A 16649-nucleotide genomic window follows, 5' to 3' on the forward strand; every position below is an offset into this window, starting at 1 on the left:
AGAGTTAAGTCTTTAATCTGAGACCCTAGGAAGCAGGGGCAGGCCTGCCTCTGGGATCAAGGATAGCCTGGTCTACATAGTGAGTTCCTGGCCATTCAAGGCTCCACAGTGAGAGATGATTTGAGATACAGCAACAGGCCTAGTAAGAAAGGTTGATATCACAGCACAGAAAGCTGAGCCATGAGCTGTGTGTTGAGCTGAAGGGCAACCTGCGTTAAACATTGAGGTTGAGTCCATCTGGAATGTGCACCAAGATCCCATGTGCAGACCATTTCAACCTCAGGCCCAGTTCCCCTCAGGCTTGTAGCCCTTGCTAGTCGACTGACACCTAGCAGACAATTCTTGCTTCCAGCACCTTCTGATGAGAGAACAAGAAGCAAACATCAGAGCTGCCTGGGACCAGCTGCCCCCACACTGTAGGAGTTTATCTTCTGTTCCTAGAGGCCTTGGCAGTTACCAGTCAAGCTCCTTATCTGTCTGTGTGTCTGTAGGAGGCAGCTGTGCCTCCTGTCTAAGGACAGAATGGCCAGCTTGTGCCAAACACGTTTTCACCAGTTCCCATCATAGCCTCTGGGCTCTGGAGGATGGATGGATACTCTGGGTATCTCTCTGTTTCCTTTCTAGCAGGAGCCACCCAAGTTGTACCCAGCAATTCCTGCAGCCAAAAGGAGGCCCATTAGAGTCCTGTCTCTGTTTGATGGAATTGCGACAGGTGAGTTTGATGCTCTGTTGGGATAATGAACAAAGCCTCTAAGGCAGATGAAAGTGTCTGCTATGTGGCCATTGAGAACATTAATAGCAGAGGTGTTATGTGTGCCTGTTTCTGCTGTGCTCAATGGCCTCTGCCTTCTCATGCCACCATGTGTGTGACTGTAAGCCTGTGTTTGCCCCATAGACATGTGGGGATCAGAGACAACATCTGTTCCCTGTTGGTCACCCATGTATCAGGCTTGGTGACAAGTTCCTATTCCTTCCATGTTCCCTGCCTGGATGCACAGGCCATTTCTAAAAGGACATGCATCTTGTTTTCCTTCAAGCATCTGAGAATTTGCTGGCCAGACATGCAAATGATGGGGTAATTAGACAGTGCTCTCCAGCAGGCAGTGCTCTCCAGCAGGTAGTGCTCCCTATCAGCTAGTGCTCTCCCGCAGTGCTCTCTATTAGGTAGTGCTCTCCCGCAGGCAGTGCTCTCCAGCAGGCAGTGTTCTCCATTAGACAGTGCTCTCCATTAGACAATGCTCTCCAGCAGGTGGTCCTCTCTGCAGGCAGTGCTCCCTATTAGGCAGCGCGTTCCTCTCCAGCAGGCAGTGCTCTTCAGTCCTGGCCGTTCTCTGTCTTTAATTTGTATACGTGCAGGAATCAGTCAACACGCACCACACTCTCAGGTCTGCTGTGCTAATGTTGCTCTTGTGTTTTAACCTTTCTTCTTACCCGTTCCTTCTACATGCATAAATACATTTACAGTCAGTTAGGGAACAGGTACTTTCCTCACCCTGATTCCTTTCCACTTCGTGAGATTTCCCATACTTGGAATGAGACAGTCAATATGGCCTGAGGTCCCCCGGGGTTGACACAGATCCTCTGAGGTAACAGGGATGGAGTGAGGGTCCTCATTGTGCTGCGGGAGGATACCGTGGGCCTGATGGTCCCACAGTTGGCCTCACATTTGTCTTTGATCCTTCACAGGGTACTTGGTGCTCAAGGAGTTGGGTATTAAAGTGGAAAAGTACGTTGCCTCCGAAGTCTGTGCAGAGTCCATCGCTGTGGGAACTGTTAAGCATGAAGGCCAAATCAAATATGTCAATGACGTCCGCAAAATCACCAAGAAAAATGTGCGGGTCACCTTTTTCTTGCAGTTCAAAACATCTCCCTTATCCCCCAGTGTTTTTCTGTTCTCATGTCCCCATCCCCCAGGCCCATGGTTGCAGGTAGGACAAGCTGTAGACACCTTAGAAAAAGTGCAAGCGAGCATTTGGAGGTGTATTTCAGGATTAGCTCTGTTAAGCATTGATGTGTCGGCTCAAGCATTTAGTTCGATAAAAGAATATTTTAGAATTGCTGATTTCTTAGCAGTTTCCCCCAGAGTCCAGTTCTTACTTCCTCAGGCTCATAACAGCTGTGTATGTGGGTTTTTTTCTATCAGATTGAAGAGTGGGGCCCATTTGACTTGGTGATTGGTGGAAGCCCATGCAATGATCTCTCTAATGTCAATCCTGCCCGCAAAGGTCTATATGGTAAGCAGACCACCAGGGTTTGGGACCTCCAGCACCACTACGTGCGGTGTGTATTTTCAGGGGGACAATGGAAATAGAAGCTGTTGTCAGGTGGTTAGCCTATGTATGGCTCAGGCCCTTCTCTTCCCGGACACAGCAAATGCAGTTGGCTTCCTTTCCTGCGGTGTCCGGGACACTCTCTGGTCTTTTTGAGGCTCGTGTTGAATGGAGGTTTTGATTAAACCTCGTTTTCCTCTGCTATTCCCATTGCAGAGGGCACGGGAAGGCTCTTCTTCGAGTTTTACCACTTGCTGAACTATACACGGCCCAAGGAGGGCGACAACCGCCCATTCTTCTGGATGTTCGAGAATGTTGTGGCCATGAAAGTGAATGACAAGAAAGACATCTCTCGATTCCTGGCAGTGAGTGGACTGTCAGGGAAACCTGGCAGGGAAGGCGCCACTAACACTGAAGGCTGAGGAAATTATCTCCCACTTAGAGGAGGGTGTGGCTTGATCTGAGAACTAATAATGTAGCATGCTCTTCACGTTCATCTGTCAGTGTCCTATCTTCTATTTGCACCAAGAATGGCTTTACTTAAAGCTCTGTGGAGAAATTAGTAGGCTTGTGTTTTTCTATTTCTTGCTTTGTTTTCTTTCCTTTTAAGCTTCATTTTGTATGTGTACACAGAGGGACACTTGCCATGATGCACATTTGAAGGTTTCAGAGTTACTTCGGAATCAATTCTCTCTACAATGGCTTCTGGAAATCAAGCTCTGGTCATCAGGCACACAAGCACCTAACCCTGCTAAGCCATCCTCCTGTCTTTGTTCTTTTTGACGTTGGTTTCACGCAGCTCCGGCTTTCCTTGACCTCTTACTCTTTTCTTACTCTTCCTGTCTCTGCCTTTACAGCGCTGCCCCACTACTGCTGGATTATAATTCAGCCTTACGTGACCGAGCTGTCTTGAACCTCTGGTTAGGTGTCCGTATGTTGCCTGCACAGCCTTCTGCATCTAGAGTTTTGGCATGAGTCATAAAGCGTGCAGGCCTGGTCATCTCTACCATGCAGAGACAGAGAAACTGCTGTCTTCCCCCCCCCCCCCTGCCGCCGCCTTTGGGTGCTTCCTCTCCTCTTGTATAGCTAGGAAAGCCTTGTCACCTGACAGGTCCCACCCCGGCTGAGTGACACCTGAGTCTTGGTGTTTCCAGCCGCAGCTCCCCCTCTGTTCCTGCAGTGTAACCCAGTGATGATCGATGCCATCAAGGTGTCTGCTGCTCACAGGGCCCGGTACTTCTGGGGTAACCTACCCGGAATGAACAGGTAAGAGCCCTGACGGGGACAGGGAACATAGCAAAGTTATACACAGGTCTGACTGGTAACTCCAACCTTGTACACCAGTGGGTGTGTGCTGACCAGTGGTTCTGTACCTGTGTTCTGACCAGTGGTTCTGTACTTGTGTGTGCTGGCTGATCCCTTAGCAGGGTTTGCCTATCAGTGATTTACATTATTTCATTATTTTTACATTATTCACATTATTTGTATCATGTAATTTACATTATGTTTCATAACAGCACCAAAATTAGTTATGCAGTACCAATAATTTTTTTTTAATTATTTTATGTGTAATGAGTACACTATAGCTGACTTCAGACACACCAGAAGAGGGCATCAGATCCCATTACAGTTCTGAGCCACCATGTGGTTGCTGGGAATTGAATTCAGGACCTCTGGAAGAGCAGTCAGTGCTCTGTACCACTTAGCCATCTCTCCAGCCCCAGAAAGAAATAATTTTATGGTTGAGGTCACCACACCATGTTGAACTGTAAACTAAAGGGTTGTAGTGCAAGGAAGCCTGAGAAGGCCTGTTCTGGAGTTCCTGCCTTTAGGATGCATGCTCTGCATAACTGGGTGCCTGGGTGGGAGGCTTGGCAGCCAGCCACCTTGTTCTGGTTGCAGATTGATGGCTCTTAAGGTCTCCCTGGGAATTCCTACAATTCTAATGCAAATTGAAAATGTCAAAGACACCATTCCCTTGTCCCCTGAGTTTATAAAGTAGGCCCTGAAGAAGGCCCTTGGTAGTCAACCAGGCCACTAAGCTGAGCTGTCAGTGGTTGTGTGACTACTGAAGAAGGGGAAGGCTCAGGGGTGAAGCTCACTTGCTAACCTTGATTTCTCAACACCCACCTGGTGCTCCACACCCACACTCACGTTCCCAATTATCTGATTCCCTCTAATTATTCTAAGAATACAAGCCTGCACAAAGGATGCAAGCATCACAGCAAACCTCCCCATGTTCCTTATGTAATTAATCTATTACAGTTTTCCTTCAAAGTACTATATTTTTCCTTTAAAGTACTATATTCCCCCCTCCATGTCCTTATGTCTATTTAAATTATCACGTGTTATAGTACACTATTACCAGCTTAAAAGGTATATAAGATAGAATGTACAATATTTGACATTTTAGGTCTGTGTTACTTCACTCAGGATTTTTTGTTGTTGTTGTTCCATTTTCCTTCAAGTTTCTTCTCTTTCTTTTTCTTTTCTTTCTTTCTTTTTCTTTTTTTTTTTTCTTTTTTTTTTTTTTGAGACAGGGTTTCTCTGTATATCCCTGGCTGTCCGGGAACTCACTTTGTAGACCAGGCTGGCCTCGAACTCAGAAATCCGCCTGCCTCTGCCTCCCGAGTGCTAGGATTAAAGGCATGCACCACCACGCCCAGCAATTGTTTGTTTGTTTTCTATAGTGGCTGACTAATTGCACTGTATAAATGGACATTTTCATTATCCATTCATTAGTTGTTGGGTATCTAGGCAGTTTCCAACTTCTGGCCATTATGAGTAGAGCAACACTGACCGTGCCTGAACAATATGTGTGTTGAGTGTAACGAGTCCCTTGGGTTTATTGTCCAGACTGTTTATGTAGAGCTGGATCTTAAGGCAGATCCATTCCAACCTACTGAGGAACTGCCATACTGCACATAGTGTCTGAGCCAGTGTGCACACCCACCAGCCATGAGTCTGGCTTTCCCCTGTCCTACATCGTCACCACCACAAGCTATTTGGCCATTAGACTGTGTAGGATGTGGTCTCTCTTACAGTTTGCATTTTCCTTATGGCCGTTTATATTTCATTTTTTGAAAATTTCATTTATTATTTCCGTTCCCATGGTTTAGTTCCTTATATACATATATACACATAGGCACACAAACATACACACATGTACATCTATCAGATGTGTAAGTGGCAAACATCTTTTCCTATTCTACAGGCTGCCACTTTACCACATGGCACATGACGGAAGTAAGTCTATGGCCTCTCATGTATTATCGAAGTGTCCTGCTCCAGGGACTCTGTCCCTTTGCCTTCTGAGGGTGAGGGACATGCATGTGATATGTATATGATCCATGCAGATAATACTTGCAAGCACATAGTAAATATTTAAAGCATAAAGTCCTTTATCATGGACCAATACTTTCTAAGTCCCAGGAGTTAGACATAAGCAACCATGCTTATAAACTGGCTGGAGGAGCCTCTCATCTATGTTTGATGTCTATGCCAGAGAAGATACACAATGTAATGGTATTGATGATCTGACTCGCCATGAGTTCTGGAACATTTTCATTGATTTTTCTATTGACCAAGGGTGGAAACAGGTGGGCGAGTACTGCTGTAGAATGAGTGATTTATTTATTTGTTTTATGGTATCATTAATGTTGTAATCATTGGAGGCTGGTGCATTATTGGTTACCATACCATGTTTATACTTGGCATTATCCTGTGCTAATTTACCCAGCCATCATTGTTTGACTCTATTGATGACACTTGTGGAGGTGACAAGCTAATGAGGAGAGTAGTGGGTATGTTGAGGGCTGGGAAGGTGGCTTTGCGAACAAGGAGAGATTCCCGTTCAACAGGAACAAGGAATGCCCCGTATGAATGTGTGTTCGATGCCAGAGGAAGGACTTGAGATTCTTTAGATACTGGGTGGTTTGATTTGCCTAAACAAGCTTAAAGATCAGTGTTTTTTCGTCATGAGTGCCATGGCAAGACACTCCCAATACAGATGCCGTTGGTTCATGGTTCCACATCCTTGTGTGATGGAGTTGGAAACTGTAGGAGTTGTCAACCTAATGGGGAGTTAACAACTTTCTAGCTCTTTCTGAACTCTGGCCTAAACGCCTCTCCAAGCTGACTGATTCATTCTGCTTCTCTTGGGTTCTGATTGAGTTGTTCTACTTGGCCTCATACTAGCTATGGCTCCTTCTCATTCTCTGCCTCATTCTGTCTTCACCTGTGTCTTGCTTATTCTCTCTGCAACCTCTTCCTGTAAAACTGTCTCAGTAAAAGTGCCTTACACACACCACACCCATGTCTACTTTCTTCCTCTCTCCCTGTGCTGTTCTTGTCTTAGGGTTTTATTGCTGTGAAGGGACACCATGACCAAGGCAACTCATAAAGGACAACATTTTAATTGGGGCTGACTTACAGTTTCTGAGGTTCAGTCCATCATGGCAGGAATCATGGCAGTGTGCAGGCAGACACATGCTAGAGGCCAACAGTCCCATCCAGGAGCCAGGAGAAGGCTCTGATTCTATACTGGATGGCACGTAGGCATAGGAGATCACAAAGCCCACCACCACAGTGACAACACTTTCTTAAACAAGGCCATATTAGTATCATGCTCTATGGACCAAGCATTCAAACATGGGAGTCCATTGCGGGGCCAAAACTATTTACACCTCTTTCCTGTGTATCCTGACTTGGGCGTAACCTGTCTGACTCATTCTGTCAAATCTTTGATTCCTCAATTTGCTACCCAATCAGACATCACTTTCAAACATGGCTGCATCCTTTACAAACTAACTTTACCTTCATTGTTTGGTGTTAAAGGTGTATACTAAGGACGTGTCTGTATTCTGGTCAAATAACACAGACCTGAGTCTTTGGATGTGACCCCTTGGCAGAGTAGACGTGTGGATAATAGGAAGAAAATAGTGAGAGGACAGGGAAGAGGCACTAATGAGGTGTGTCCAATAGGATGCCAACCACTAGAGGCACGAGTCTGAGAATGGTATGTGCTACTGGAGTAGGATAGCAGTCAGTTGGCCAACAAGAGTCTGCTTTGATAGGTTAAATATTGAGTTATATGAAGAGCCATAAGACTGCACTAGCTGATCTTTGGTTATGGGATGTCCTTTCACCTTAATTTTTCAATTATCCTTGTGTGTGCCTGTGTGAGGATGTGTACACTGACTGCGTGGAAGCTTTATTTTGGTCTTGACCATCCACTGTTGTGTCTCTGCATTGGATGTGACCAAGTGTCACAAACCCGGCTGAAAAGATCTTTTTTTTTTTTTTTTTTTTTTTTTTTTTTTTTTTTCGAGACAGGGTTTCTCTGTATAGCCCTGGCTGTCCTGGAACTCACTTGGTAGACCAGGCTGGCCTCAAACTCAGAAATCCGCCTGCCTCTGCCTCCCGAGTGCTGGGATTAAAGGCCTGCGCCACCAGGCCCGGCTTGAAAGGATCTTTGAACCTGTGTAGATTTGTAAACCCTTTTCTCTTGGTAGCTTGTAAGCTCATGAGTGCCCTAAAAGAAAGAGGTGTTTGTTATTTGCTGTTATTTGCTGGCTGTCAGGGCTGGGGGTGATTCCTTAACTCAGCTGCTTCCATTGTGATGTCTCAGGTATTTTGGGTCTGTAGTGGTGCTGCCATACTAGTGTTCTTTGACTGCTTATGTGCATGTGGGCGTGTTTCTGCTTCGAAACCCATCTCTTGATGTTTGAATCCACTTTTGCAAGTCAGGTGACCTGAGTTTAAGGGAGCAGTCACTGAATGTGTTTGATGGGAGGTTGGTATTCTGAGCTCTCATTCCTAGCAGTGCATATCTCAAGGTAAGGATGCCCACGGTGATCTATACTAAAGTAATATAGTGCCTGTATGTGGGTATGGAGGAGCACTCTCTGGTTTGCATAAGACCTTGATCCTCCTTAATGTATATCATTCAGTAGAAACACACTGTACTATGTGTAGGTACTGGGCTGTCCTCAGGGACTTTGGCACACAGCCTTGCACTCACCATGATGGGGTTCGTCCAAGGCTTTTGACATGCGGATGGTTGACAAAGTACAGTCAAGCCCACTCTGGAGCTGGCAGACTGGCGAGGTAGTTCAGAGCACTTGCTCTTCTTTGTTCTGTCCCCTACATGTTCTTTTTGCTTCCATTAACATCTGCACATGGTGCTCTTATAAACAGGCAAGACACACATACAGTTAAAAGGTTAAATCTTAAAAAGCTAGATTCTCCCCTCGTCTGTCTTGCGAGGTCTCTCACATGGACCTCCTGGGCAGACGCTGGAGAGTAACGGGTTTTGGCTGTCCCCAGGCCCGTGATAGCTTCAAAGAATGATAAGCTCGAGCTGCAGGACTGCCTGGAGTTCAGTAGGACAGCAAAGGTAAGCTGTGGAGTAGACATGACACTGTGCCCTTGGCTCTGTCCACATACGTGGTGCCTGCTCATCCCCTCACAGACTCCCGGTGCTGGGCCTCCTTCCCTACAGACCTGTTCTGTCTCTCCTTCCAGTGCAGAGTAGGCGATGTTTCTGATGCATGAGGAATAGATGCCGCTGGGCTCTGCAGTGGTTAACGTTGGATGCACAGGGGCAGTGCTGCAGATGCTCTTTGGAGTAGCGAATAGTGGTGGATGCTGCCGCAGAAGGCTATGTGCTGTGAAGTCACAGACACAGAGGAAGGCCTCCCCATGCCTGCTCCTCTGTGTCTGCATAAGACAAAGGCCCCACTGCTCAGGCTCTGGCTGGCCTTCTAAGTCTGGATGGCTTCATGACCCATCAGTAACTGGTGTCTTGGTCCCCATGTGATCCTTCATAGTCACTTTTGGCTAAAATGTGTGTGTGTCTGGTCCTCCCTGTTCATTAACTTGGCATGTGTGGGACACATAAAGAATCCCTTCCAGTCTGTCTCTCTGTCCTCTCCTTGTGTATGTCTGTCCCTGCCACCTCTCCAAACCCATGCCTTCTGTCTTCTGTCACCTCTGGATGTTTCTGAGCCTGAGCCCACTCGAAAGTCTTCTGTGCTCACCCTGCGATGTTGTTTTGTTCTCCAGTTAAAGAAAGTGCAGACAATAACCACCAAGTCGAACTCCATCAGACAGGGGAAAAACCAGCTTTTCCCTGTAGTCATGAATGGCAAAGACGACATTCTGTGGTGCACTGAGCTCGAAAGGTGAGCTGCACTGGAAGCTGTGGGAGTGAAGGCAGGAAGGGGGAGATGGGGTGAGAGACAGGGCGACAGTCTGCACGACTGTTTTCCTGTCTGAGATTTTGGTCTGAGACTCTTCCTTAAAGACTAGTTTATCCCCAGAGTTCTGATGTGTGCGCCTCCTCCTCAGCCTCAGTCTCTTTGATCTCCTTATTGTACAGAAGCAGTCATCTCTCAGTTGCGGTTGTTGGCTTTTGTTTTTGTTTTAGATTTTAGGCAGGGTCACGCTATGTAGATTTGACCCTCCTTGAGTTTGCATTGGAGATCATGATGGCCTCTACCTCACCAAGGAGCCTTCTCTGTCTACCAGATCTCTTATATTAACTATTTCTTGATGTTAATACTCCATATTCCCATTTCAGATTTGTTTCTTTACACAGAGATGGTCTGTGGACTGAGCAGGGGGAGAGGAACTCTTAGTTTAGGCTTAACTTGTGCTGCAGCCTCCTGAATGCTGGGCTTACAGGTGTGAGCCGCCATATTTACACCTCTCCCTCAACTCCATTACACTGTCTTCCACCCTCCTATGCCTTTCACCCATTGAGATACTGGTTCCCCTTTCTTCTTGAGTGGACTCTGCCTGCTGTGCAGTCAACCCAGCGAGGGTCATACCGACTGGCTTTCCCTTTCCCGGCGTTCACTAGGCATTTACCTAGTAGTTGCATTTCTGTCTTCCCCCTCTCTGGTGAGAGCATGCACACGTCTTGGTGTGCCATCACAACAATGAGTTCACAAGGAAAGTTTCAGGATGTTGTCAACCACCTTGGCCTTGTGACAGTCTTAGGTTCCTCTTCTACAAAGGTCCTTGAGCCTTGGGGCTGTATAAGAATAAGTTGTTGCCAGGCGCACGCCTGTAATCCCAGCACTTGTGAGGCAGAGGCAGGTGGATTTCTGAGTTCAAGGCCAGCCTGGTCTACAGAGTGAGATCCAGGACAGCCAGGGCTACACAGAGAAACCCTGTCTCGGAAAACGAAAAAAAAAAAATGTTGTGATTTGTAGGAATCTTGTCATATGTCCATGTTGTAGGTTGTCCTGGGGTTGGGACTCTCAGATTAGAGTTTCTCAGATGTGATTGGTACTGTGTGGATGCCAGGAATGGTAATACCTGTATTTGAGGTGTCACATGGTACAGGTGACGTTAGAGCTTTTGTAGTCCTGTGATACTTGGGAACATCGGGTCAGTCTTTCTTTGTCTGGGGAAAGCCATGGGATTAGTTTTCTCTGATATTTTAAAGAGAGACAGAGACACACAGAGAGACTTGCATATACGTGTTTGTCTATCTGAATGTGTTTGACAATGTGTGTGTGTGTATCTGAGTGTGTGTGTACATGTGTTCAGGTGGCTACAGAAGAACTGGTATATGTGACCCCCATGTATTTGTCATTGAAAATGTCACCTTTTCTTTCTTCGAAAACAAATTGTTTCACTCTTCTTATGCTTTGAAGCCAAATACATGTGACTTGTGGCTAAGTGGCTTTCACTCACGAGCCGGTGCACACCATGCATTTAGCAGTAGTTCTGGTTATGTCATCTGGTTGATTGGCAGCCATTGATGGGTTAATTGACATTAGGTGTTTAAGAAGGGTCCATGCATGGCGGGGAAGGACCAGGAGCAAGTCCCCTGAGGATACATAGTATCAGTTCCCTGTCAGCAACTGTTTGCAGAAACCAGTGGGCCTGGTAGTCTTGAAGGTTCCTCTGAGCCCAATAGTCCTATCAGAAGGCATGGGGAAGGGTAGAGACATGGGGCAGAGACAGTAGAGGGGGTGGGGGGGGGTGCTGGTGGACCTCCAGAACACAGCTGTTCTTGGTGCCTTAGAGACATGGAACCTTCTAACCTCACATCTTTTCTCTCTGTACTCTAGGATCTTCGGCTTCCCTGCTCACTACACGGATGTGTCCAACATGGGCCGCGGCGCCCGCCAGAAGCTGCTGGGCAGGTCCTGGAGTGTGCCAGTCATCAGACACCTGTTTGCCCCCTTGAAGGACTACTTTGCCTGTGAATAGTTCTACCCAGGACTGGGGAGCTCTTGGTCAGAGCCAGTGTCCAGAGTCACCCCTCCCTGAAGGCACCTCACCTGACCCCTTCCTTAGCTCACCTGTGTGGGGCCTCATATCACTGTACCTCAGCTTTCTCCTGCTCAGTGGGAGCAGCGCCTCCTGGCCCTTGCAGGGGAGCCCCGGTGCTCCCTCCCGTCTGCACAGCTCAGAGCTGGCTGCTTAGAGTAGCCTGGCATGGTGCTCATGTTCTCTTCCCCTGAAGCTTTAAAACTTGAAGTAGGCAGTAAGATGGCTTTCTTTTACCCTCCTGAGTTTATCACTCAGAGGTGATTGCTAAGATACCAAAAAGAAAGAAAGAAAGAACAAACCCAATAGCTCTCTTAGTACTCAGGTTTATGCTGCAGAATCACTTGATTTTTGTTTTTAAGTAACCCATGCTCCACACTTGCTGGAGGATGCTATTGTGAATGTGGGCTCAGATGAGCAAGGTCAAGGGGCCAAAAATTTTTTTGGTTTGTTTTGTTTTTTTCCCTAGGGGTATTTGAAGATGACGTTTATGGCTTAAGTCTTCCTGTCATCTTCCCCTTGCTTTGGTACAAGGTCTGAAATCCTGTTGGTCTTGTAGCATTTTCCAGTGTCATGATGTCAGCAGGGATGATGTCACCGCCTTACGGCTTTTCCCTGGGTAGGGGCCCATGTGGCTAGTTCCCATGAAGACTGGAGTAGAATGTTTGGAGCTCAGGAAGGGTGGGTGGAGTGGCCCTCTTCCAGGTGTGAGGGACGCGGAGGAGGAAACTTTGGGAAACCCGTTCCCCACTCCCTCTTGCCAAATGAGGGGGCCTGGTCCCCAACAGCTCAGGTCCCCAGATAAATATGACCCCCTAGTTATTCATGAGAAGCCAAGACCAGAAGCTCATTGTCTTCCCTCATCTAAGTGATGTTTGGGGAAACTACAGTGAAAAGCTTCTGGAGGTTTTTAAAAAGCTTTTTACCCCGTTGTAGACATTGTATTTTTAAGGGGTGCTTTTTTTTAGGGGCATCACTGGAGATGAGAAAGCTGCATTTCAGAAATGCCATCGTAATGGTTTTTAAACACCTTTTACTCTAAATACAGGTGCTATTTTCTAGAAAGCAGACAATACTCAGAGGTTTTTTTATATACTTTTTATGACTCTCAGACTTCTATTTTCATGTTACCACTTTTTTATAACTGGTGCAGTGAGGACTTTAGGAACGTCACAGGTGTGGGGAGCCTGCCTTGTCTCAACAGTTTGTCTCCACTGGTTTCTGATTTTTAGGTGCAAAGATGACAGATGCCCAGAGTTTACCTTTCTGGTTGATTAAAGTTGTATTTCTCTATAACGTGCTATGTGTTTTTTATCTGCTGATGTGTACTAGCTTGAGGCCTACTGCCATGTTTGTGACCCATTGTCTTTACCCCCATAGTTCTCTAGTACAGAACCAGGTGTCTCAAGGTGAGTTCCAGGCTAGCCCGGGCAACATTGTGAGTAAAACAGTAACCTGCTAGATCCCATGGCCTTAACAGCAGGAAAATCATAACAAATAAATATTCCTACTATGGCATTCTTGGTTAGTTACCATAATAATCAGTAAACTTAGCTTAGTGAGTAATTTGTTTAATTGTAAAGGCTGTGATCTTTAATCATTGGTTGTTAAACGTGGTCAGTTATAACAATGCCATGGTGTGAGTTGTAAGTGAAGCGTTTTGCATCTTTAGCTTAAGATGGTGTCATTAGTTCTGCTTCTGTATAACATTATTGCCCGGGGATCCTAGTCAAAAGCAAAACAAACTCCACCAACAAGCTAAACGGATGGTTGAGTAGCTCATTGATCTTCCAGAGACCAACATTTGGTTACAATACCCACAGATCCACCCTAGTCCCAGGGAAGCCATTGCCCTCTTCTGGCTTCTGTAGTGACAGGTACCAGGCAGACATGTTGTGTGCAGGTGTCCTTCAACAAAATAATTCTTGAAGAGGGCAGCATGAAGCAGAGTTAGGATTTTTATTAAAAATGGAAAGATGCTCAAGAAAAAAATCACAAGAGAGCATACATACCAGTTATTTTTTTAAATAAATACTTACTGAAATGGAAAAATGGCTCAGTGGGTTAAGGTATTTGGCTCCAAGCCTGATGTCCTGACCTCAAGACCCACATGGTGGAAGCAGGCTGACTCCATGCAAGAGATCCTCTGTCCTCCATAAGAACCCTGGCACAAGTGTAGGTGCACAGACATGTCTGTATATACATATGTATGTATATATGTATGCATATATGTGCACTGTATATAAGAATTGGGGGCTTGCTAACAGTTTCAGAGGTTTAGTCCGTTATCATGGTAGGGACAGGATGGCATGCATGGTGCTGGATCAGAGTTGAGGGCACGTCCCGATCTGTACCTGAGAAAGGGGCCTGGGCCTGGTGTGTGCTTTTGAAACCTCAAAGCTGAACCCTAATGACCAGCTTCCTCAACAAGGCCACACCTCCTAATCTTTGGTCCTTTTATCAAACAGTTTTACTCTCTGGTGACTAAGCATTTGAGTTTAAAATGTTTAAAAACCATTGAAAGCCATACATAGATTTAAATAAGACATCCAGATGGAGATGTATTTTCTGGTGAGATTCCTAGCAGATTGTAGGTTTAATTTGGGAAGGGATAAAGGCCTTAAGCAGATTTTTAACTGTGTTCGAATTCTAGATGCTCAGCTGGCTATACACTTCACACAGATATTGTGGTAAGGGACTCTTTCAGTCTTCCTGAAATGGAAACTTAAGGGATCTTTGGAAAGTCAGTTGTGTTGGATGGTGTTTTGCTAAGGCAAACATGTTTCGCTGAAGCAGACACAGGAGAGAGGATATTCTGCTGAAGCAAGACATGGAAGGTCACATGATGAAGAGTTGTTTGCTAATACACATATTGGTCCGCCTTGCATTGGCTAGTGGAGTTGTATTTGTTGAACCCAATAGAGAGAATGCATCAAAAGACTTTGGTAGTGGGTTGCAGTTTGTTGCCACCTCCTCAGACTGGCTGATTGGCAGTGATGTCAACTGAGACAGATTCACATGTTGAAACAAGACCCATGGAAGATGTGATGGTTTGAGGGAGAGTAAATAGATGGACAGTGGAACGCTGAGCTGAGCTTGCTGATAGAGTTAGCTGTGCAACACTTGTTGGTCTTGGGTCTTCACTGATCACAGACTTCTGACATCCCTCCTGGGTCCCTCCTGCTGACTTGTGCCAAGGTTAAGGCCTGGCTGTCTGCTATGTACTGCCATTGCTGCTATCGTGACTCTACTGAACTGTACTGCTAATGCATCAGTGTTTGCCAGTGGATTGAGCTGCCACTGCTGACTCTGAATTGAATAACACGGATAAGATTTGACCAAAGAAATAACCATTTCTAAACAGGTCCACTTACCCCATGTCCTTTCTTTTCCACTACCTCTGGTAGGTGGTGGGCTAAAAGGGAGGATAAAGCGTTTAAGAACCATCATTAAAAATAGGGATTGAGAAAAAGTAAAATGTTCCCATAATAGTTTCTTTGTGTTTTTGTCCAAAGTCATAGGAATTGAATTTGTTGAGCCTTATTGGGGCCTGGGAATCACTGCACAAACCAGTCAGAAACAGAACTCAGTCATGCAGGGTTGGTTTATGGAGTTTACACCCAAAGAGTGATTGATCAGGGAAGCAGTCCAGACTTGGGAGCTGGCTGTGACGGCCAGCTAAAATCGAATAGAGTGCCTTGGCTAGCATTCATGTCTTACCGTGCCATGTCTGTCAAGTAGGATGCCAATTCCCAGGGAGATCTTGGGAACTTAAGCATTATTTGACCCCCTACTCAAAATGGCAGTTTTTCTCCAAATGACTTATATTGGTACAGGTGTCTTTCTCATGTTGAGATCCATCCCAGGGGCAGCTTATAAAGGCAAGAGACCATAAAGGTTCATACCTAGCTAGGTGCAAGAGAGGCTGCTGGGTGGTCAGTCATGGTCCAAGCTTATTGTGGCTAACTATACAAAGCAGTTCTAACTGGCCTCTGTTGTGATTGGCGTCTTTTTTTTGGGGGGGGGGGTTGGTTTTTTTGAGACAGGGTTTCTCTGTATAGCCCTGGCTGTCCTGGAACTCACTTTGTATACCAGTCTGGCCTCGAACTCAGAAATCCTCCTGCCTCTGCCTCCCGAGTGCTTGGATTAAAGGCATGCGCCACCACTGCCCGGCCTGTGATTGGTTTCTAGGGTTACCAAAGCACAGAACATAATATGTAATCAACTCAAGCCTTAGAAATTTTCCTAGTAACAGCACAAAATGGCTATCTAGACAGACAAGAGTTAACCAGGCCTTCCTAGACCTGTCTGTAGAACATGGACAGAGGAGAGCAACTGAGCTAGGCATAGGTCATGGGTACATTAGTCATGGGTACAGGACCTGTGTATTAGAGGATCTAAGACAATGGCAGTGACTAATAGTACAGAGGGACTGCCACTGCAGCCCACGCCAGCCCAACTCAGGAACTAACCTTCAAACTTGAAGAGAAACTTTTTCTTTTAAGACAAAGTCTCAATATGCAGCCCTGGCTCACCTGGATCTGGCTGTGTAGACCAAGCTGACCTTGAACTCACTGTGATCTGCCTGCCTCTGCCTTCTATGTCCTGAACAAAGGCATGAGCTGCTCTGCCCAGCTAAGGATTGTTTAGTGAACCAGGCTCATATTTATCTTATCACTAGCAGCTGAAGCAGGAGGATTTGCTGTGAGTTCAAAGCTAGCCTGACGATCAGAGACCCCGTCTCAAAGAGCCAAAAAGTTTCTGCTGTCAAAGTGAGTCCTGCAAATGTGAAGGAGGCATCTTTCCCTTGTGCAGTCCATCCCTGGGCAGCCAGGTCATGGACCATTATGGTGGGGTTCATTTCCACGCCCTACCTGCAGGTCCAGGTGGGTTTGTGGGATGCTGAGGTGCTTCGGGGAAGGTATGCCACCCACCTTCCAGGCACTGGCTCACTACGCATCGCTAATGCCCGGGGGAAGGTCCAGGGTAGTTAATCATTGTTAGCACTGGGCAGCAGGTCCTCCTGGACCTGTGTAGAAAGAGGACACACACCTGTCTGGCTTCTGGTTGGCCCAGACAGGGCCTGTCTGA

General features: G+C 46.3%; 1 protein-coding gene across 1 annotated transcript in view; it reads left to right on the forward strand.

Annotated features, from left to right (window-relative positions):
• LOC110318038 (DNA (cytosine-5)-methyltransferase 3B) overlaps positions 1 to 12851 on the forward strand; it is a 39146-nt gene extending 26295 nt beyond the window's left edge. Inside the window, exons 14-21 of the mRNA XM_029535753.1 lie at positions 625 to 712; positions 1687 to 1832; positions 2144 to 2234; positions 2487 to 2635; positions 3451 to 3536; positions 8598 to 8667; positions 9336 to 9454; positions 11357 to 12851. Of these exons, the coding sequence (XP_029391613.1) occupies positions 625 to 712; positions 1687 to 1832; positions 2144 to 2234; positions 2487 to 2635; positions 3451 to 3536; positions 8598 to 8667; positions 9336 to 9454; positions 11357 to 11498 (891 nt within the window). The 3' untranslated portion in view covers positions 11499 to 12851. The remainder of the gene's footprint in view (positions 1 to 624; positions 713 to 1686; positions 1833 to 2143; positions 2235 to 2486; positions 2636 to 3450; positions 3537 to 8597; positions 8668 to 9335; positions 9455 to 11356) is intronic.
• Positions 12852 to 16649: the final 3798 nt, after the last annotated feature.

Source organism: Mus pahari, chromosome 3 (assembly GCF_900095145.1).
Source record: "Mus pahari chromosome 3, PAHARI_EIJ_v1.1, whole genome shotgun sequence".
NCBI lineage: Eukaryota > Metazoa > Chordata > Mammalia > Rodentia > Muridae > Mus > Mus pahari.